The sequence below is a fragment of the Eschrichtius robustus genome, chromosome 3 (genome assembly GCF_028021215.1).
Source record: "Eschrichtius robustus isolate mEscRob2 chromosome 3, mEscRob2.pri, whole genome shotgun sequence".
NCBI classification, from domain to species: domain Eukaryota; kingdom Metazoa; phylum Chordata; class Mammalia; order Artiodactyla; family Eschrichtiidae; genus Eschrichtius; species Eschrichtius robustus.
The window spans coordinates 104,070,086-104,093,226 of record NC_090826.1 but is presented as its reverse complement, the minus strand read 5'-3'; the positions used below and the strand labels follow the sequence as shown (position 1 = coordinate 104,093,226).

At 39.9% G+C, this 23,141-nt stretch overlaps 1 protein-coding gene across 1 annotated transcript in view; it reads right to left on the bottom strand.

Annotated features, from left to right (window-relative positions):
• Window positions 1-16,305: 16,305 nt before the first annotated feature.
• Window positions 16,306-23,141, bottom strand: part of MAN1A2 (mannosidase alpha class 1A member 2) — a 178,369-nt gene continuing 171,533 nt past the window's right edge. The window contains exon 13 of the mRNA XM_068540587.1: window positions 16,306-16,417. Coding sequence (XP_068396688.1) covers window positions 16,321-16,417 — 97 coding nt within the window. The 3' untranslated portion in view covers window positions 16,306-16,320. The remainder of the gene's footprint in view (window positions 16,418-23,141) is intronic.

Genomic DNA, 23,141 nt, shown 5'->3' with positions numbered 1-23,141 from the left:
AGGAAGGGAGGCAAGGAAAGGTGGGAAGCAATGCAAAGTGGTATGTTATCAGGCTTGGCAACAAAAGAGCCACTAAGAGACACAGCAGGTTGCTCAGCAGGTATGTTCACTTGCACCTGCCATTTCTCCAGCTGAGCCATGCCCAGTGTCCTCTATGGAAAAGAAGAGAGAATTTATCTGTCTGGCTCCTTCTTCTCTCTGGTTTCTCATTTGGTAAAATTCGCCCCCTGTGAATTTATTCCCTTGTACTTCCAGATTGCATTATCCAGTTCCTTAGTGGGCTGCCCACTTGGGATACCAGATCCCACATCCTGTGGTGTAGTGTTTCATCCAACACTGGAAGTGATGGAAGGAGACGAACTCTGGGAACTGGCTAGTTGGCCCAGCAGCGGGAATAGCCAGAAGAGGCTCACAGAGTTTGTGTCTGATACAGTTTTCCATATACTTATTACTAAATGCAAGCCCAGCTCTCATCTGTCCATCTAAAATTCCCTTGAACAGTCGAACCCATCAGGTTTTCTGTCAATTTCCACTTCCTGGAGCTCTGCCTCTGGATCCTCCTGACCTGTTCTGTTTGGGACTGGCTGCTAGCTATACCTGTTGCACAACTATTGTCCTAAAATCTCCTTTCACCATAATTTGGAGACTTTCTTCCTCCCTTTCTCAAGTTGGAACTCCTGTTTCCTGAATCTCAGGTTTTCTTCTTTCTTGGTTTACACCTTTGTTTTGGTAGAAGACTGCCTAAGAAATGGGGCATAATATGCATAGGGTGCATACTAGTTCAATTTTGGCCTTGCTATGAAGCCTCAGACTTAAAAAGGCCAAAGACAGGAACAGAGACACAGACGTAGAGAATGGACTTGAGGACACGGGGAGGGGGAAGGGTAAGCTGGGACAAAGTGAGAGAGCGGTAGTGTATATATGGACATCTATACACTACCAAATGTAAAATAGATAGCTAGTGGGAAGCAACCGCACAGCACAGGGAGATCAGCTCGGTGCTTTGTGACCACCTAGAGGGGTGGGATAGGGAGGTGGGAGGGAGATGCAAGAGGGAAGAGATATGGGGATATATGTATATGTATAGCTGATTCACTTTGTTATAAAGCAGAAACTAACACACCACTGTAAAGCAATTATACTCCAATAAAGATTTAAAAAAAAAAAAAAAAGGCCAAAGAGCCAAATGCATACTTCAGCATAATTTCTTGCATTCATGAGTTTGTAATAATCAATAATCATGCGACCTTGAGAGTAACTACCATATATAATTAGTGCAAAAATGTCAGCAATGTGATAAGTCATGCCACCCAAATCACTGTTAATATTAGAATATTCACCTTCAAATATAAGTAATCATTTTTGATGTATTTTGGAGAGAGAACCTCCTTGTGTGTTAATTCTACACATTAGTTGAATATAAATATTATTGCAAAATTGAAATACTACCATAATTAATGAATAATTTTGCGTACAATAACAATTATTTTAAAAATTCAAATAAGGAATTCCCTGGCGGTCCAGTGGTTAGGACTCCGCACTTTCACTGCCGAGGGTCCAGGTTCAATGGTGGGGGAACTAAGATCCTGCCAGCTATGTGCAGCATGGCCAAAAAAAAAATTCAAATAGTTAAAGATATAGGAAACAGATTGTCAATTGATATGAAGTGTAAGAAAGAGTGGGTTAGAAAAACAGCTATAGGGAGAAATTTCTGAACCAAAAATGTTAATAAAAAGCTAAATACTATAGAAAAGAATAATAGAGTTTAGATTATAGCATGACTCGAATCATTATAGAATGGTCTGATATACTAGCATTCACAAAACTAACAAATTTCAAGAACTATTTTTAGCTTTGTGTCACTTAATTCCATTTAGGCCAAAGATATTTCAGTAAAATTTGTCACGGCTTGTGAGGACGTACTTTGTCCTCTCAACATTCCATAAGAAAGAGAAAAACTCCAAAACCATGTACAACATCATCCATGATAAACCATCATCTGTCTAAATACAGTATATAAATAATGTATAAAAAAGAAAATTTTTAGGAAAAAAATGAGGTAAACAAAACATATTTTCTTCTCACTGATCAGATTTCAAAGTAATAGACATCACAAGAGTGCTTTAAGATAGTTTTTCATAGTTTTGAGTCCTAGGAGGTTAAAAACGTAAACAATATACTCGACAGAAGAACTGAATAGAATGCCATTAATTTTCAGTAATTAAAGATGATGTATTTTTGAGATTTGTTCAAGCTATGATATTAGAAAACTTACTCCTAATATCTGCTATGCAGAAAAGACAATATTATCAGTAATATTTCTGATATATGCTTACTTTTGATTAGTACTTCCATGGTGTACCTTAATCCATTTTATTGCTTTTAACATTTCTTATCCTTATATTTCAACTGAATCCCTTGACAGCATCATATAACTTAGTTTTTTTGTTTTTTACTCCTTGCTGACAATATTTGCTTTTAATTGAAGCATTTACTTCATTTATATTTAATGTAATTGTTGAGGCATTTGGATTTAAATGTCATCTCATCATTTGTGTTTTGTCTCACCTGATCTATGTGGCTTTTTCTCTCCTGTCTTCTATTAAGTTAATCAAGATTTTTTATTAATTCTTTCTTCCACTCCATTAGCTTTTATTTTTCCTTTCATGACTACCCTTTGAATTTACAACAGGTGTCTTTGACTTATTAAAGTCTACCATAAATTAGTACTTTACTAATTCCCACATATGGTATAATATTGTGATATAATAAGAGAGATAAATGTTGGTCTTCATCCCCAGCTCCTGGTCAGTGCTCCTAAAACTCTTTATAATTTCCTAAGTGATAAAGGTGCTAGGAACATCTTTCGTCCTAATATTTGGTCTTTGATTTTGGTTCCTGACAGAGATTTCCTAAACCCCTTGGAATTTCCTGGGTGATAGGAGCATCTTTTGCTCTAATGAGGTGACTCTTGGTGGGCTCCTGGATAGCTTCAGGGTGGAGGCTGGGTCACCAGAAAGACCAACCAATGATTAGAAGCTTGGAACTTTCAGCCCCAATCCCCTCCTCCAGGGAGAAAAGAGGGGCTGGAGATTGAGTTTATAATCAATTATGCCTACATGATGAAGCATCCATAGAAATCTACATGGTTCAGAGAGCTTCCAGGTTGGTGAAGACATTTATGTGCTGGGAGGGTGACATACCCCAACTCCACAGAGACAGAAGCTCCTGCTCTCAGGGCCCTTCTGGACCTCTTCATGTATCTCTTCATCTGTATCCTTTATCATATCGTTTATTATGTAATAAACAGGTAAACATAAGTGTTCTCCTGAGTTCTGTGAGCTCTTAAAGAAAATTATTGAACCTGAGGACAGGGTCTTGGGAACTCTTCCTTTGTGGCCAAGTCAGACAGACATGTGGGTAACCTGGTGACCCACAGTTGTGATTGGCATATGCAGCGGGGACAGTCTTGTGGGGCTGAGCCCTTAACATGTGGGGTCTGATGCTAACTCCATGTAGATAGAATCAGAACAGAATCAAGTTATGGGACATCCAGCTGGTGTTGGAGAATTCGTTGGTGTGAAAAAAAATTCACACATTTGGTGACCAGAAGTATTGGTGTGAGTAGTAGTAGTGAAAGGAAACTGGTGTTTTTTTTTCCTTTTCGTACGATAAGGACTTTAAACATTTTAATTCCCTTTACCTCCTCTTGCTTTTTGTATTTTAAATATACATGTATTTTCAACCCAACAAGAAATTATTGCTGTTTGATACAGTCAATATTCATTCAGATTTACCCATTTAGGTACCCTGACCATTACTCTCCATTCCTCCTGTATTCCCAGGCTTCCATATGGGATAATTTTTCTTTTTCCTAAAGAAACATTTGTTTTAGTACAGCAGCAAATTCTCCCAGGCTTTGTCCCCCAGAAAATGTCTTTATCTCATATTCATTTTTGAAGGATATTCTAGGTTTCCAGTTATTTTCTCTTCAACATTTTACCAATATCATGCCAGTGCCTCCTATCTTCCATGGTTTTGTTGAAAAGTCAGCTATTGGTATTTTTGTTGCTCCTTTGAAGATGTATTTTTTTTTCCTCTGACTGCTTTTGTCTTTGATTCTTGGAATTTTCATTCTGATGTAGCTATTCTTTGTATCTATGCTACTTGGATTTCATAGAACTTTTAAATCTGTTGTCTGAATTTTAGAAAATTCTTGGCTAGTGGCTCTTAAAATATTGCTTCTGTCCCATTCTCTTTATTCTCTCCTTCTGAGACTCTAGTTGCATTTATATTAGAACTTTCACTATTTCACATATACCTCATGCTCTTTTTTATGTTTTCCATCTTTTTTTCCCTCACTCTTTGCACTTCAGTATGGATATTTTCTACTAACCTGTCTTCCTAGTCATGACTTCTCTCTTCTGCTGTATTGAATCTGCAGTTAATCTGTGTAATGCTTAGTTTCAATTATTTTATTTTTTACTCCTGTAACTTCCATTTGACTCTTTATTTTTTTACTGGAATATAGTTACTTTACACTGCTGTGTCAGTTTCTGCTGTACAGCAAATTAAATCAGCTATACGTATATATACATCCCCACTTTTTTGGATTTCCTTCCCATTTAGGTCACCACAGAGCACCATCCATTTGACTGTTTTTATAGGTTCCAGTTCTCTGGTAAAATTCTCCATATTGTCATCTTTTCTTAAATATATTAATCAATTATTTTAAAAATCATGTCTGATAAACTCCAATACCTGGATCATCTGTGAGACTGTTTATATTGTAAGTTTTTTTTTTCCCTTTGATTTCAGTTACGTGGTTCTATTTTCTATCCTGAATGGTGACTGTTATGTGTAAAAAACCGTAGAGCAGATTTGAGACTCTGGATGATGTTATATTCCTCTGGAGGGGAGTTACTTTTGCTTTCTGATAGAGTTAGAGGAAGGACAGGTTATATTAATCCAGTGTGGGGTTGTACTGCTTCAAGGTTGGGTTTCAGTCTTCTGTGAGCACCATCTATTTCTGGTTTACCCTGGCTCCCAGAGTTAGGCTCTTGGGGGTCCTAATGGGAAATCTGGGGTGTTTATTAGGGCCTGTTCTTGGTAATCCCAGGACTCACATCTTTTTTTCCTCAGCTTTTTTAGACTACGGAAAGCTCTGTTCAGCTCCCTATCTTCTCAGTTCTGTGCTGCTCCTAAATTGGCAAATGCGCAAATGTCTCCAAAGAAAAGCACTGCAGAATACAGGGTTCATCTCGATGCATCTTTCTTCTCTCAGGGATCTGGCCACTCAAGTCCCAGGTACCTTGTATCTAGCTCTCTGATGCCTTCAAAGAGATGCATTTTTGTATTTTGTCTAGCTTTTATACTTTTTCTTGGTGGGAGAGTTGATCTGCAACAAACCACCCCACCATTTCTGGAAGTAAAAATTTTCATAATGTTATTCAGTGTGCTACTTCTGTAACCTGTACTTCAGTATTTAGATAAGCAGAACCAAGCAGAAGAGTTTGTTTTTTAGAGATTGTCACCACAATGGATTAATGATGAATGCTTGCCAAGGAGTACAACCAGGGAGTGGGGGTAGGAAAAGGCAGTCTCACCAAGAGAATGGTGAAACTGATAGAAGACATAGTCACAGAATAGAAAACCAATCTTTAGACTGACAATAGAAAAATCAAAGTGAAGAAATTACAAGCAAAAAACGTCGTGTACATCCTTAAGTTGTGTATTAAGAGTTATAGCAGTATATTTGAACAGAATTCCAGGCTGAAGCAAAAAGATAGTGGGCCATTTTCATCATTCTTCTTCTGTAAAAGAGAAACTACGTGACTTTGAAATTGACCTGCCATTTACTGATATGAGATGGTCAAACAAGTTGGAACTGCAGCTATTACATATTAAAAATGACTTGACTTTTTAAAATGACTTAATATTGTGTGTCAGGTAATAATACTAAGTTGGTGGGATTTGCTAACACCCAAAGATTAGTTGCAAAGAAATAATTCATTTGCTGGAATCTGCCGGAAAATAACCAAAATAATGGACTTTGAGAGGGCAGGCTTTTCTTAAATTATATCTGTTGAAATCCTCTTTTCATCCTTCTCTAGGAAAGATGCTGAAATTAGTGTGCATGCAATAAAATCTTAGAGCCAGATGAAAAAAATTTTTAACAACTTCAAAACTCCATCATCTTTGTTTACCTTTATTTTTTAAAATTTTTTGGCCATGTCATGCAGCTTGTGGGATCTTAGTTCCCTGACCAGGATCAAACCCTGGGCTCTGTCAGTGAGAGCATCAAGTCCTAACCACTGGACTGCCAGGGAATTCCCCAGATGAAAATTTATAGAAGATTCTGAAACCCAGTTCTGTTACTTCATTTCCATACTTGATTATCCCAGGTTTAAAGAAATACAAATTTAAGTGAGAACAAAAATCTGAAGTTTCCTTATGAAAATATCCCAACAGTACAAAACTTCAGTTTGCAGGACTGCTTCAATCAAATGACATCTTCATCAGCAACCAGATTTTCAAGTAGGACTTGAAATAAGCAGTACCTTAGTTACACCAGAGAAAAGAAAAGATTAATATGTTGGGAGCATCATTACCATCAGGGGTACCTTGTGCTGGCGAGGAGACAATAAAAATAGCTGCTCTTCTAAGAAACCTCAGTTGAAAATGAGCATCTGTTTGTAAGACATATATAATGATCATAGGAGTAATCTAGCAACTTGCTGTGCTGACAAAATATCATTCCTGCATTATAATGCAAAATTTTTAAACTTGACCTCTAAAACGTTTAATAATAAAATTATATTACTAAGTAAACTCTAAAAATAAAATTTCTGGTTTAGTCATGTGTCTCAGAAGTTCATTCAATAATGGGGATTTTTGGCTTCAGCCAATTACCAATTTTAGCTTGCTGTTCTTCAGCATCTCTTATTAGGTGGTGAATTTTTAAGACCTTGCTTGTCTGAAAATGTCTTTATTTTAGCCTCTTGCTTGATAGTTTGACCAAATATAAAATTCTGGGTTGGAAATAATTTTCCCACAGAATATTGAAAGTAATGTTCTATATGTTCTTGCTTCCGGGGTTACTATTGAGAAATCTAAACCTATTCTGTTTCTGATCCTTTTTATCTGACTTTTATCCAACTGACCTTCTTTAGAAGCTCTTCAGATTTTTTCTTTGTTCACAGTGTTCAGAAATGTCACAGTTTCACATATGTAGTCTATTTTCACCTTTTGTGATGGGCACTCAGAATCCTTTCAATGCATAAGTTCATGTTTTTTAGTTTGAAGAAATTATCGTTATTTCTTTGATGATCTTCTCCTCTATTTCCTCTCTCAGGAACTATTAGTTGGATGTTGTGCCCCCCACCCCGCAGGAATTGCCTTCTGCCTCTTGAACTGAGAAATCTGTTAAAACCTAAATGCCAGGTTTTATATTTATCTAAAAATTTTCCTTCTTTGTTGGAAAAACACACAAACCAAAGAAGAAAGACTAGTGGGTGGGGCTGGGTGGAAATATCGGCTGGAGTTGGCCAGTTTCCCTTCCACTGCTCCCTCTTACCACCAAAACAAGCTCTCACACCTGACAGCAGAAAGAGTTGGCTCCACACCAGACAAGCTGGTTTCCATTTTCAGCTTTGCCACTTACCATTGAGTGATCCTGGGCAAGCCACATCCATTTCTAGGTTGGTGACTCCTCATCAGTAAGAGGAAATGTGAGAAATAATAATGCGTCCAGCCTAATAAAATAATAAGATCTCCTCACATGGTGAAGTGTGAAGGACTTGTGAGAGCAGGGTTTTTGATATCATCCAAGCTTTGTTCAAGAGGGAGGAAATCTTACTGCGATAACATTAGAGCTGGTAGTTTTAAGATACTGTGTGTGCGTGTGTGTTTCTCTCTCCCCCAGTGTTTTTCTAGTTTCTGAGAGAACAGAGTCTCAAATGACAATTCCAGAGACAGGGTTTCAGTGTGACAATCTGACAACCTCCTCCCTCAACAGCAGGATTAGGAGGCCCAGGCTGCTTAGAGCACCAACGATGTCACTTGTAAGTGAAAAAGGGTCAGCTTCTCACAGTTCCAGAGGCCTTGACGTTGAGCTCAGAATTCAGCTCTGGTTTCGGCACAAGGGCTTATGTGTCCCTGTTTGAGATCAGAGGCCCGAGGCTGTCATTCTGACTTTAAGGGCAGGGCCATTTGGGGCTTTATCTTAGGATAGCTGACATGTCTTTTTCATCTCCCCCACCCACCCTGCCTACCCCTGCTGTCGCTGCCAGAGCCTCAGCTCGGGCCCTCATCATTCCCAGCCCAGATGATGGTGAAGCTTCCTAATGTTTATTCCTGTTTCCTGTCTCGTCCCTTAGTCCACACTCCATGGTCCAGGCAGTCTCATCTTTCTAAAGCACAAGTCTGATGAGTCACTGTCTTATGTTAAACCCCTCAATGGGGGCACTTAACTTTTCCATGTCCTCATCGTTTAGTCTTGCCTGGCGTTAATAGCCTATCAAGGTTTTACTTTAACCTGACTATTTCTGGTTTTCTCCATTTTTGCCTTTTTAAAAAATTCATCAAGGTATTTCCTTTGTTTCTTTTTTTTCTCTCTCTTTACACATTTGGAATGTTTGCGTGCTATTTCTGGTCTTTCAGTGGTTACCTTCAAAGTTTACCATACATATTTAACCTAAAGTCTTAAGGTTGAACTACAACTTCCTTCCTCTCCTAGAATTCAGCTCTCTTCCTCCCTCTCTGAACTCACATAGTGCTGTTTAGAATATTTTTTAACTCAGCAAAGACATTTTTGAGTTTATTGATATAGTTACCATTTATTTGCTTCCCATTTTGCCTTGTACGTCATACCATCCTGTTGACATCACTTTCTTCCTTGAATTTTATTCTTTAGAATAGCTCTCCTGGTGGTAAACGCTCTCAATTTTGTTTCCTATATATAATTTGCCCTTATTCTTGAACAATACTTTTCGAGAAGTACACAAATCCAGGTTGACAGCTATTTTCACTCAACCCTTCATGGTCCAACTTCTGGCTTCTATTGTTCTGTTGAGAAGCTAGCGTCATTCTAACTGTCCTTGTCAAGTGATCTGTCTTCTCTTTCTGGCTGCTTTCAAGGTCTTCTCCCCATCTTGGATGTTTTGTCATTTCACTACAGTATGTCTAGACATGGATTTCTTTTTATTTATCCTGCTCCCTGAAGTTCAGATCCAAGTATCCCAACTGCCTGCTCTGTATCTCCACTCAGCTATCTAACAGCATTTTACACTTGCCACGTCCAAACTTAAGCCCCGGAAGTCCCCCGCCCCAGCATTACACCTCTTGCTATTTCCCTATATCAGAAAGGTCAACTCTACTTTCGTTTCTCAAATTGAAAAGATTTCACAAGTCCTCCTGGCTTCCCCTCTTGACCTTTTACAGTTTATTCTCAACCCCACAGTCATAAGCATCTCTTAAAAACACAAATCAGATCATCTGAGTCCCTATCCAAATCCTCCAATGGCTTCCCATCACCCTTAGAACATGATCCAAACTCCTGGTGTTGGCCCTTCCAGACCTGGTCCCTGCTTGCCTCTCCATCCTCATGCCCTTGCTATTCTGCTCATTCATGATGCTCCTGCCACGTGGCACTCAAACATGTTTCTACGTCTGCCGTTCCCTCCGCCGGGAGTACTCCTCCCCCAGAGCTCCCAGGCTTGTCTTGCCACTTCATTCAGGTCTTTGCTCAAAAGTCCCCACCTCAGAAAAGCCTTCTCTAACACTGTATTTGAGATGGAATACACATGCCTTCCCCATTTGTACTATTTGTCTCCTCCACCCTGTTTTAATTTACAACACTCATCATCACTGACATTATGATATATTTATTTATTCACTTGTTGGTATCTGTTACCCATCCCTTCCCTACTGGAATGTACGCAAATTGTTAGGCCTTTATCTGTGTTATTCATTGCTGCATCCCTGGTCTAGAATGGTGCCTGGGACATAAATATTTGGTGAATCTCTGGATGAATGATTAAATGAATGGACTTGGCTGGGAAGAGAAAAAGAGGATAGGACAGATAGAAGAGGGTGCAGAATTGAGGAGGGCTGTTTTAACTGTCTAAGGCCAACTTCTTCAGAATTTCCAGCCACGTGGTTTTACTCTCTCTGCCCACAGCATGTCATGCCTTTTTATGGCATGTAATTCACCTTGTAGTTCGGATATATTTAGACTGTGACCTTCTTGAGAACAGGGACTGTATCTTATTCACCTCCACACCCCTGGTGCCTAGCCTAGTACCTGCCATATAACAGATACTGACTCAATGCTTGCGCAGTTGAATTAAACCCATATTGGCTCAGCTAACTCTAATTAAAAATGTCTTTAGCCTAATTGTTAGCTGAGTCACTTTTGCCTAAAAACCCAGATTTAAATTCTACTGACAAAAAGCCTAGATGGAATGAAGCCCTTTCCAGGGCAATTTTCCTGATTCAAAGCAAACTGAGAACAAAGCTGAAATGACAATATAGTGATAGGTCCGTAAGGGTAGGGACTAAATATAACTAATCTTTGTAAACACTCCAGTAACTTGGCACTAATGATTACTGAATGTGCTTTGTAAATAAACAAAAGTTGCATGAATGAAGTTTTAAAAGAGCCCCCTCCCTCTCCCATTTTCTTTCTTTTTTTGGTTTCCTAATTTGCAAATTATCTTCAAGGACAGTATCTAGGACCCATTAAAGCTAGATTTAAAAGAAAATTCTAGCTTATTTTAGGAGGAGGCTGGTGGTTCTCAAGCCCAAGAAGGAGAAAGCTATGGGAAGCACAGTCGGCGGCTAACGTGTGCTGGGTGGTTTTGCCCTTTGCATCCTCTGCTCTCCTGATATTGCTGGGAAACCAGGAAGCATGTCAACCGAGGTCCCTTCTGGCATCTCCTGGGTCCTGGAGAGGCCAAGGAGGACCCTGCCTCTCTGTTCTTCCTTTTTAAGAAACTTTGCTGGCCTGGGAGCATAGGGGCAGGGCTCTGGGTGAAGTCGGCGGTTCTCCTCTGCAAGCGGTCTCCCTTGGTTCCTCCACCAAGGGAGGCCGAGTGGGCACAGCTGATCTAGGCGCTCAGCCTGAGCTGGGCTGACAGGGAGCGTGGGTGGAGGAGAAGGAAAGGACTAGAGTGAGCGACGAGTAACATCTGCCCTATAAATCATAGATGTTTGCCAAGTGGAAAGATACCCAACCCTCAGAATGTTTCATTTTGTGCTTCTTGTTTCATGAAAGGGGTCAAATGTAACGTGCCATCTCCACTGGAGCCAGGTGTGAGTTGCTTCCCTCTGTCCTCCACAAACAGGGCTGTGTTTCCCAGTATTTGGTCTGCAGTGTGCTGGGCCCTGAATGCCCAAAGGCAATGGCACACACTGCGTCACACACGGGTGCCCTCTTCAAGAGAGTATCTCTGACAAGCCTGGGAAGCTTCCAGCAGTGTCTCGTCCTCTCCTCACTCCTGAGCTCTTCAGGGACTGCACCCTGGGCAGCACAGCTCCTGTAAGCCACAGCCCGAGCAGGGAGGGACCTCAGGGCCACACGGGCACCCCAAGGAGCCCTTGAGGGCGGAGGCTGGCCAGGCTTCTGAGATCTGTTAGGTGCAGATCCCCGTGGGCAGCCCAGGGCTCCAGCTAGACTCACCCGGGCCTGGCAACACGCTTGGACCAGGATGGGGAAGAAGGGGCCCACCCAGCTCTGAAGGGAACTGCGGGATCCCTATACCTTTTCCAGTGGGTTCTCAGGGAAGGCTGGCTTCATGCTTAAGCTAAAGTGGCCAGCGCTGGGCCCGCAGGTGGACTCCGTCAGCCCGTGTCAGAGGTGGTATGGCTAGCGGTTAGGAGTATACGCTCTCATTTCAAACGACCATGGGGAAGCTACTTGGCCTCTCTGAGGTTCTGTCTCCTCATCTGAAGGTGGGAGTGATCATAGTACCTACCTCATGCTGTTAGGAGGATTATATGAGACGATGTCTGCAATGCGATTAGCAGGGTGCCTGACATTTTAGAGGGGCTTGGGATACAAGGGCATTATTGTTAATCTGAATGAGGAGAGCCTGAATTATAGAGGGATTTATAGTCATCACAGGATGTACGGCAACGACCCTCTACCTATAAAAGCGGTGGTAGACTGGGAGTTGTCGAGCAAGGCTGGAGCCAAGTGGTGGGTCTGTGAGTGAAGCCCTGACTCCTTGGCCTGGGCTCCCATCCAGCGGGACAGCTGTTCAGGAAGCAAGGCTGGTCTGAGCCTCGGCTGGTCTGGCCTAGTGGTGCCATGTGGGACAAGCTATTTAATCCTCCCAACCACCCTGTGAGAGGTATGTATTATCCCATTTTTCAGATGAGAAGATTGAGACTTAGACATGTTGGATTTGTGGCTCGTGGTCACCAAGTGAATATGCCCCAGACCTGGGATTTGAATCCCTAGTGTTTGACTTTATAGAATATCTGTCTTTTCTGTTGTTGTTTCTTGCCAGCACTTAGAACTTCCAAATTTTAGGGGATCCCTTACTACATGATTCTCGATGGGCAGAAAGCTCCTTGCCCCTGCCAGCCAGAGTAAGCAATTGGACCCTTCTCCACTGTTCACCAAACACAAACTTCCAACCTCACATGAGGCTGCAAAGCAAGGGGCCACTAAGAACAGGTCTGCGATCGTCCCACGATGGAAGCTGTGTCTGACAGTGGCCTCCTGCCCAGGGGTTTCTGTGTCCTGGCTTCCTGAGTCCCTGGTTCCCACCCAGTCTCCAAGCCTGTGCCTCAAGCTTTCCGCAGCTTTGCCCTAATAGGAATTGCAAAATTCACATGTTCAAGAACAAATTTCCAATTTCACTCCTCCTAAATATTAATCATTCCCATTCTGTAAGTGGTAACTCCATCCTGCCGGGTGCTCAGGTCAGAAACTCTGCAGTCAACCTTGCCCTCTCTCTCTTTCACATTCACCCCCACCCACGAACAGATCAACGCCAGCTTTACCTTCAAATTATAGACCTGATCACCGTCCCCACCACTGGTCTGAGTCACCACCATTCCTCACCTAGATTATTTCGGTAGCCTCTAAACTGTCCCCCAACAATCTGTTCTCCACACAGAAGCCAGAGGACCCTTTACAGGCACAGAGCTGATCACGTCGCACCTCGCTCAGTCTTCCAGGGGCTTCTATCTCACTCAACGTAAAAGCCAAACTGTCTACAGCAGACACAAGGTCTCAGGTGACTGGGCCCCTGTCACGTCTTGGGTCCCCTCCCCCTCTACTCCCCCCAGCTCATGCAAACATGTCATGCAGCCCTGCCTGGACGGACTGGTTGCTCTAAAGTGTAATCCCGCCTTGCCTCAGCATCTTAAATATGATCATATTCCTTTTCCTAGAATGACTTTCCCTTGTGTGTTGCAACTGGACTCCTACCACGTCCAACAAACTTCTTATTCCCCAAAGTTCAGTCAAATGCTTCCTCTCTGAAAGCTCGAGTGAGGATGGTTTGGTTCCTCGGCACTCTTTCTTCACCACCAAGTAGCTCTGCCTGCCCCAAAAGGTACAAACCCAGCCCTCAAACCTAGTCTTTGCTTAGGAAACTCACTTCCCCTGCTTCACAGATGGGGAAGACTTGATCAGGGCTGGTTATCGGTAATCGTGTTGCTGTCACATCCTCCTGCCTCCCCACCAGCAGCAGTTTCTCTTTTCTAAACTCCGGGAGCATTTGGTACACACCTTTACTGGAAAACATAATTTCTGGCTTGCCAATCTATCTTCTTCTAGCCCAGCAGATCCACAAGTTAAGTGTCAAAGCTGGCTCTGTATCTTCAGTGCCTTGCACGATTCTTGACATATAGATGTTCAATAAACGTTTAAAGAAAAAATAATTCCAAAAGGACTTAAGCAGAGTTGTATAAATAACTGCGAGCAATTAGCATTTGACTTATAAAGTGTCATTAAATACACTATTTCACAACATATCGATTGTCTATGTGAGCTAAAATCATTCGTAGGGTTCAAATTAGAATTTTTCTAGGTCTATCTTCTGGTATGAGATGTTTTTCATCTTCTAATAAGTCTTACCTATTAGTTCAAAGCTGAAGGGAGGTCATATTTGGAAAGAAATGGAAAAGTCTTTTTTAGGCAATATTTGTCTTCTGTTTGGCAAACGTTTCACCACTGACTTGGTTTCGGTGGGGGCATGAGCCGAGGGGTGGGCGGAACCCTGTGCTGAGGCTGCTGTAGGTCCCAGCAATTTCTTAGTAACAGGCTTTCCTGAGCAGCCAAGAGCTGTGGCATCTGTACATTAATCAACGTCAGGGTGTTTTGAAAAACTTAAGCAAGAGGTTTCACTGCATCTCAAGCCTCCCAGGCTTCAAACAGCTGAAGATTAAAAAAAAAAATTTTTTTGAGATTATCACCCTGTGGTGGCATACATTTCTGGCTACTTACTGCTGAACTGTTTCAAAATACTGTGCCCATGTTAATTTGTTTTGGAGTCATCCAAAGTTTTGATGAGTATTTTCGAAAGATATTTCCAGGGGACTCCCTTAACCTCTCCCTAAATAACATTCATTTTGTGTATCTCATGGGCTCCTTGATGTTGGTGGATGACTGAACCTAGACTTTCAGAAGGGACAGCCGCTCCTGGGATCTTGGTGGGTGCCCCTGTTGGCCCACTCTGGCTCATGGACAGTGCGATCTCAGGGCCTGAAAAGGACTGCGTGAGAGGACTGTTTTATGGGTCTCAGTGAAATGGGTGTACTTTCTCAAGTTCAAGGCTAGTCTTCCTACCTGTGCTTTGGATCTCATATCCCTTCCTTCTTCAGGTATCTCTGTCTTATCAAATAGCTCCTTTCCCCCTTACCTTCAAACTCTACTTCCTTGTGAAATTCAATTCAAATGTCTGGTTCTTGAAGAATCTTTCTTGATTATCTTCTCCCCTCCCAAACCTATCCTAAGCTTGATGAGATGCTCCTCCTACTCTGCCCCTATAATATGGAATGCATTCCTCTCTTAGAGCATTTGTCACAGTATTAAGCAGGCCAATCCCTGTTTGGGGATGGAGACTTTATTTTGATTTCTGTATACTTGAAGCTTATTAGAGCTTCTGGAAACAGCAGGTAAAAGTTCAGTAAACGTGTGTGCCATATAATAACCATATTAATTATCTCATGAATCACATGCAAATTTTCTAGTCCAGGTTCCTCATTTTATAGAAAATACACGGAGGTCCAGAGAAGTTGAATAACTTGACTAAGGCCCTACAATCATTCAGAGGAAGATAATAGGCTACAATTTTTGACTCCTGACTAATCGAAGATTCCTGTTCCTCCCACTAGGCCCTTCTGATATTCTGTGTACCAGCTGCACTGTGTATTTCCCATATTTGCATAAAAAGGACACAATACATGACATATCCCTTTTCTAATGTTTAGACTTTTCTTAGTGTATAGGCTTTTTTTTTTAACATCTTTATTGGAGTATATTTGCTTTACAATGGTGTGCTGGTTTCTGCTTTATAACAAAGTGAATCAGTTATACATATACATATGTTCCCATATCTCCTCCCTCTTGCATCTCCCTCCCTCCCACCCTCCATATCCCACCTGTCTAGGTGGTCACAAAGCACCGACCTTAGTGTATAGGCTTTGATAAAGTTTTTGCTGCAAGAAAACTCCAAATCAAGAGAAATGGACCCTTAAATGGGGCAGCCTGATCTGGTGGAGAGTACTGAGGTCTGAGAAATGGGTGCTCATTCGACAGATATATAAGTTGTTAAGTGGGTTAAAAAATGACTACCATACTATGTCCTTAAACGTCTGACAAGCTAGTAGGGGACGTAAAGGCATGTTCCCACATAAATGTAAGGTAGTATGTGAGAAATCATAAGAAAGTTAAGAATAAGAACAATGGATGTACAAATGTGGAAGAAATCGCTCGAAGTTAGGGAAGTTAGGGAAGTCAGGGAAGGTTCTGTAAAAGTTTCATTGTGTGAGAACACAAAAAATGAGTGGAATTTTGATAGAAGTGGATAAAGGTCTTTCAGGTGAGAAGAGCAGGGCTTTAAAGCTAAAATTTCTAGAGGAATTTACAAAGAATGTCAATAAAAATATCCATCCATCCATCCATCTTCTACTTATTCCTGGAATGGCAAATGGCAGAGTGAGGAGCAAATCTCTTTCCCCAAAAGGAATAACATAGATAAACTTTCTAGAAATTGAGCAAAGGCATACAACAAATCAAGAAGCACTTACTCAAGAAAAATTACTGACCTTTGGGTAAGGACAGTGTGTCTGCAGTATTTCAGCCTAGGGCTGCTCCCATGTCCTTCCAGCTCCATCAGCATGGCAGTTCTCCCAGGCAGGACAAACTGGAGTGGAGCGAGTGCAGAAAAATTCCATTCTCCTGGGCATTGTTAGAAATAGCAATCTCAGTGGCAAAAGAACTGGAAAGATCAATGCAGCTAGCCTGAGGTTTTGGATCTGGTTGGGACAAGCAACAGTTGGCAGACTGGCCAGACATTTAACAGGGAGATAGGTCCATGGAATGACACAAACATGGTGCACCTTGCCACATGTCCCTGGTGGTTTGGAAGGCTGCAAGCAAGAGCAAGGAAGAATATATATTCAGGGGAGACTAGAGAGAGCCCTAGCTATCTGTATACATTCCTGGCTGAATGTGAGGTCTTGGACCCAGGCAGTTATCACTAGTGAGGGCCCAAGGTAAAGTGAAAGCTACATGAACTTGTAAGATGCACACAGTTTGAATGTGTTCCACAACCTACACACAGATCCACTGGCAAAGGGTGGAAGCCCTTACTGGCTAAAGATGTTTGAGCACAACTTCTGACAAATCACTGGCTGATCACTAAGCTATGCTGACGCAGGGCTTACTCCTAGGAAGACGTATTTAAAAACATAAATAAGATTTAAAACATACAACACTGAGCAGAGATATCAGTGGTCATACACCCCAGGAAAGGTGATCTCTATAGAATTAGTCCAGGGAAATCACTAAACAAAAAAACAGAAAAATGGCAGTAGCAACAATCACCACCTCCCTGGGTGGAGGAGATCAGATCAGAATCCAGAGCTGCTACAATATTACCTAAAATATCCAGTTTTCAATTTAAAAAGATATAAGATATGTAAAGAAACAGGAGAGTGACCTATTTTCAGGGGAAAAAATGTAGCTAATAAATACTGTCTCTTGTCCGTGACCTCCATCCACTAGATGCCAGTAGCACCATCCCCCCAGTCCCCCCAGGTCATGACAATCAAACATGTCTTCAGACATTGGGGGATGCAGGGCAAAACTATCCCTTTATTGAGAACCAGTGCTCTAAAGCAACAGTCATCAACATAATGTGGTATTGGCATAAGGAAAGACATAGATCAAGGAACAAAATTAAGAATACAGAAATAAAACCTTACGTTTATGATCAATTGATATTTTGCAAATGTGCCAAAGCAATATGATAGGGAAAGGACAGCCTTTTCAACAAATATCAATAGCACTGGGATAATTAATACCTACATGCAAAAATGACTTTAGACATTTATCATACATGAGAAATTAATTCAAAATGAATCATACACCTAAATGTAAGAGCTAAAACTATAAAACTTTTAGAAGAAAACATAGGTCTAAAGTCTTTGTGACCTTGGATTAGGCAAAAAAAGGAAAATCCATAAAAGAAAACACTGTTAAATTACACTTTATCAAAATCAGAGTATTTTGCACTCAAAATAGAGAATTAAAAAATATTGTAAGATGACAAACCCACAATCTTAGAGAAAAGAAATACAGAATATATAAAGAACTCTTACAACTCAATAAGAGAGTCCACTTTTTTTAAATGGGCAAAATATTTGAATAGACATTTTACCAAAGACATATGCACAGCTAATAGCGTAGACTCAACGTCATCAGTCATCAGGGAAATGCAGATGAAAGCCGTATTCAGATGCAACTTCACACCCACTAGAATGGCTATAGAAAAGACAGTAACAAATGTTGGTGGGGGTGTGGAGAAACTGGTACTCTCACCCTTGTACGTTGCTGGTGCGTATGTAAAAACAGTCACTTTGAAAGACAGTATGGAAATTTCTTTAAAAGTTACACATAACTTTGCCATATTATCCAGCATTTCCAACCCCTAGGTAGGTCCATACACAAGAGAAATGAAAACATATGTCAACACAAAGACTTGTATGAAAGGTTCATAACAGCGTTGTTCACAATAGCCAAAAAGTGGAAACCAAAATGTCTATTAAGTGATGAATGGATAAACAAACTATGGTATATCCATAGAAATGAAATATTTTCAGCAATAAAAAGGAACATACTCTTGATACTTGCTACAGCACAGATACAGCTTGGAAACCCTGATAGGTTAAAGAAGCCAGATGCAAAAGACTGTATACATAAGATGCCATTTATATGAAACGTCCAGAAAAGACAAATCTATAAGATGAAAGGCAGATTAGCGGTTGCCAAGGGCTGGGACAGGAACAGAAACCATCTGCCAATGGGCATGCAGGATCTTTGTGGATTGTGGGAGGGTTGTGTAGCTCTATAAGCTTACTAAACATCACTGATATTCCCACTTACAATGGGAAAGTTTTATTTTATGTGAATCATACCTCAATAAAGTTAATTTTAAAAAGCAAATGGCAAAAAGTAATTCTCTTATATCCTTGCCAAAGAAAGATAATTGCTGTTAACTTTCAGTGTATTTATTTGTTGGTGTTGTGTATGTGTTTTAACAAAAAGTAACTTCTACTGTACAGTTTTTAAACTGATTAGTTCATATATATTATTTGCATGTCACTAATAACAATAAGAAAACTGCATGAGACTTCATGAAATCATGAATGATGAAACTGCAAAACCACTTTAGAGATCATCTAATGCCTTCACTTTATGCCCTTTTGTTTCAATTTCCTTTCGTATAAAACAAGGAGGTAGAACTACATAGTTTTCTTGGTTCTTTACTGCCTTTCCCCTCTTTATTAATTCTTTTCTATTTCTTTCGGAATTTTTACTCCAATCTGCTGCTAATGAAAATAATTAAAAAACAGCAACTATCTGCTGTTTGTGAGCTTATTTCAGTCCAGGTACCTGGATTTTTTCTTATTTAGTTCTCCTAAAAAATCAGTATTATCTTCCTTCTACAGACAAAAAAAAATTAAGATTTTCTTCAGATTAAGAAATTGAAATTTTCTTGAGGGAAGGAGAGAATGGAGAATTATTGCTTAATGGTTACAGAGATTGTTTGCAGTGATGAAAAAGTTTTGGAAATAGATAGTGGTGATGGTTGCACAACATTGTTAATGTAATTATTAATGCCACTGGGTTGTACACAAATATGGTTAAAATAGCAAATTTTAAGTTATATTTTATCACAAAAAAAAAGTTTAAGAAATTTGTTAGGTCAGCTAACAAGGTACAGTCTCTCACCATCTGAACCCACAATCTTTTTTTTTTTTTTTTTTTTATTACAGCCTTACTGAGATACAATTGGCATAACATGATGTAAATTGAAGGTGTATATGATTTGATATATGTATGTATTGTACAATGATTACAATAAGGTTAATTAACACATTCATCACCTCACATACATTTTTTGGAGTGTGTATGGTGAGAACATTTAATACCTACTCTCTTAGCAACTTTCTAGTATACGATAGTGTTAACTATAGTCATCATGCTGCACATTACATCCCTAGAACTTGTTTATCTTACAAATGGAAGTTTGTACCCTTTGACCAACATCTCCCATCTTCCCCACCCACCAGCCCCTGGCACTCACCAGTCTACTGTTTCTATGAACCCATACTCTTAACATGATTGCTATTTGCATGTTGACAGTGTTTTGTAACCCAATAAAATAATGACGAAAATTTCAGATAACTGGCAGACAGAGGCCAATTTTATCACATTATAGTCACTCTGAGATCTTATTCTTTTATCTGGTCCTGTTTTAGTTGCTTCTGAAAAGATAAGTCCATAATTAATTTTGATAAATCTATAATTTAAATTTCCTAGTTTAAAATTTTGATCAAGTTAAAATCTACTGTGCCAGGAAGAAGTAGACCTCAGTGATGTAAATTGGTTGTTATTTTGGGCTTTACTACTACCCTATTTGACACTCCATGGGTACAGAGTTTTAAATATCCTGTGCTTTACAGTATCCATAGATTAAACCACTATCTATAGTTTAGCTGATCCTATTCCTCAAGCCCCTTAGGCCTATTTTTGCTCAAGAATCACTTAAGAATTCTTAGGGTCAGGTCAGATTTTAATGTGACAGAATGAGATCCAGTGATTAAGCCAATTTTTAAAAAATATTTATTTACTTATTATTTATTTGGTTGTACTGGGTCTTATTTGCGGCACTCAGGCTCCTTAGTTGCAGCATGCGAACTCTTAATTGTGGCATGCACGTGGGATCTAGTTCCCTGACCAGGGATCGAACCTGGGTCCCCTGCATTGGGAGTGCGGAGTCCTATCCACTGTGCTACCAGGGAAGTCCCAAGGCAATTTTTAAGCTTGATGGTCTCAGAGGTTGGACTAGACTAGGTCTTAGAGATAACAGGCACAGTCATACTATAAGATTGCCACACAGGCCTATAGTTTGTTTTCTTAAAATCAGATGGCATGAAAATTACCCTTTAAGTAAGCTCTTCATCTTTCTATAACATCAAGGAATGTGAAGATTAGCTGAACCAAAAGAAATACTCTCTGAATGTGGGAGACTGAAGATTACCAGTTACTGTAAAAGCCAAAGTTGTTCTGAAAAGAGGAAGATGGAACTGTATTGTCATCCTGGGTACAAATGAAGGCTAAACAGACTTTTCACTTAAAGAACATCTTTATTTAATCTTTAATATACAATATTACCTTTAATTTATAAAAATTACATATGGAGGACATAACTGGAAATCAGTTCAGGAGCGGCCAGTGGGTACCGATTTAGGAGGTTATACTTGCCCCTCTTATTAGTTTAGGGAAAAACTTTACCACTGAATTTGAGACCAGTAAGATTGAGGAACGGCATTTCAACTTCCAAATCCAGTATTAAAATTGGGGAAGCTTTATTCAGTTAATCCAAACAAAAACTGATTTCTAAGTTTTCTAAAAAATAACTTTTCCCAAGAAGAGCTGAGCTTATCTCCATGGAGTTTTCTGGTATGCAATCTGCAGTAGAATTCTGTAGCATTCAAATCGTTTAAAATCCTCTGCATATTAACATGTATGTATGTGGGTGTGTTTGGGTACTCACACTTAACGTTCACACTGAGCTGAAGCCATCTGTATAGTACGCTGGACCTAGAAAGGTAGCTCATTTATAACGTGTGCTCCCCTATCACTCTGAGTACAGGCTTCCCCTCCTCTAGAATTTCCAAATACAGTGAAATATTTGATAAACTTCTTCGTGGAAAAGCTATTCTCAGGATGATTGGTGCACTGCAACATACATACATACATACTAGCAATATGGTGTCGTGTAATTTCATGAGTTCTGCTGTGCTCAAAGTTTAAAATGGATTAGTTGTTAAACAGTTAAAAGGCTAAGGCTGAGGATGCTTTAATTTAAATATGATGCACACTGACATTCGGAAGTAATGCTATTGACTTGAAAGAATTTGAGGCAAGTGCAAGAAGAGGAAGGGGAACTCTTCTTTTGGATACATCTTTTCTCTGCACTCCTCAGATTTAGGCTGTTGTAGAGGTAATAAGGGCAGTACCTTTCTGCACTCTAAAAAAGTAATAGTGGTTGCCAAATGGCAACTGAGGCACATAACCCATTTTTCCTGTTGCTTAAAATTTTTCCAAGAGATTGGTTTCTTTAGCACAACGGTCAGAAATTCTATCATATTCTTGTCATAGGGCTCTACGAGTATTCAAGTGGAGGAATTTTTGCAGCTCCAGCAATCCACAGTCGTTGGTCCAAAGGTCAATGAGCAGGCAGAACTTGGAGCAAATATACTATTTTGACACCACAGAGACCCTTCCTTTTACACAGAGACTCTGGAATTGTGGCATTAAATGACAAGGCAAGGATAAGGGCTGATAGCATACCCCATGAACAAAAAAATGCCTCTTTCAAGATAGTTGTACCATATTGAAACCTGAACAGACTCCAGTAGAGTATAGCTGTTTTCAAGACAACAAAATATATAGCTTTAGGTTACACAAATACATACAATCGTACATACACACATCTTTTATTTTGCTTTAAAAATGAATTATGTACTTCAAAACACAGATAAAAGATGCATATCAAAGATTATAGGGTCTTATACAAATGTAAATTGGGATCAAGGGTTAACAACTATGATCCATGGGCCAAATCTAGCCCTCCATGTTTTTGTAAATAAAGTTTTATTGGAACACAGCCACATCCCTTCCTTTATATATTGTCTATACTTGTTTTCACAGTTCAACAGCAGAACTGAGTAGTAAAGACAGAGACCGCACGGTCATAAAGCCTAAAATATTTATCATCTAGCCCTCTGGAGGAAGCTTGCTGATCCATTAGACATCACCAAGAGTGTGATCTGAATGAGCTGAAGGAACAGAAAATCATCTTCACCAGTGTTCCTGAACCAAGTAAGTGCATTAAAATACCTCCAGATCATATTTGGTTCCTCAAATATTCTGCTTAGAATTTGTGCAGCCAAAACGCGTTAACAACCGTGTTTGTTAATTAGCAGACAGAGACAGTATTAAAAATCTCTGCATACAACTGTATTTATGTATGTATCTACGTAAAGAGTGGATAAGATATGAGATAGCCAATTTGAGGGTAAGGAAACCTAAAGAAAAATAAGAACTCAAGGTACCATTACTAGGAACTGTTATTAGCAACTCAGAAATATTTCAGTATATTTTTCTTTATATTTAACAGCATGGGACCATTACTAGGAACCACAGCAGAGCATGAACAATTCACAACTGCAAATTTTACCCATGAATTAGGTGATAAAATTTTTGAATATAAAATAACCAGCATTTCTATAAAACATTAACTTTTAATTATGTAATTAAAGTGATAATAGCAAAATAAGAATGTTTTTATTTCTAAAGTAGATATTTTAGTTAAAGTTGCATCAGAAAT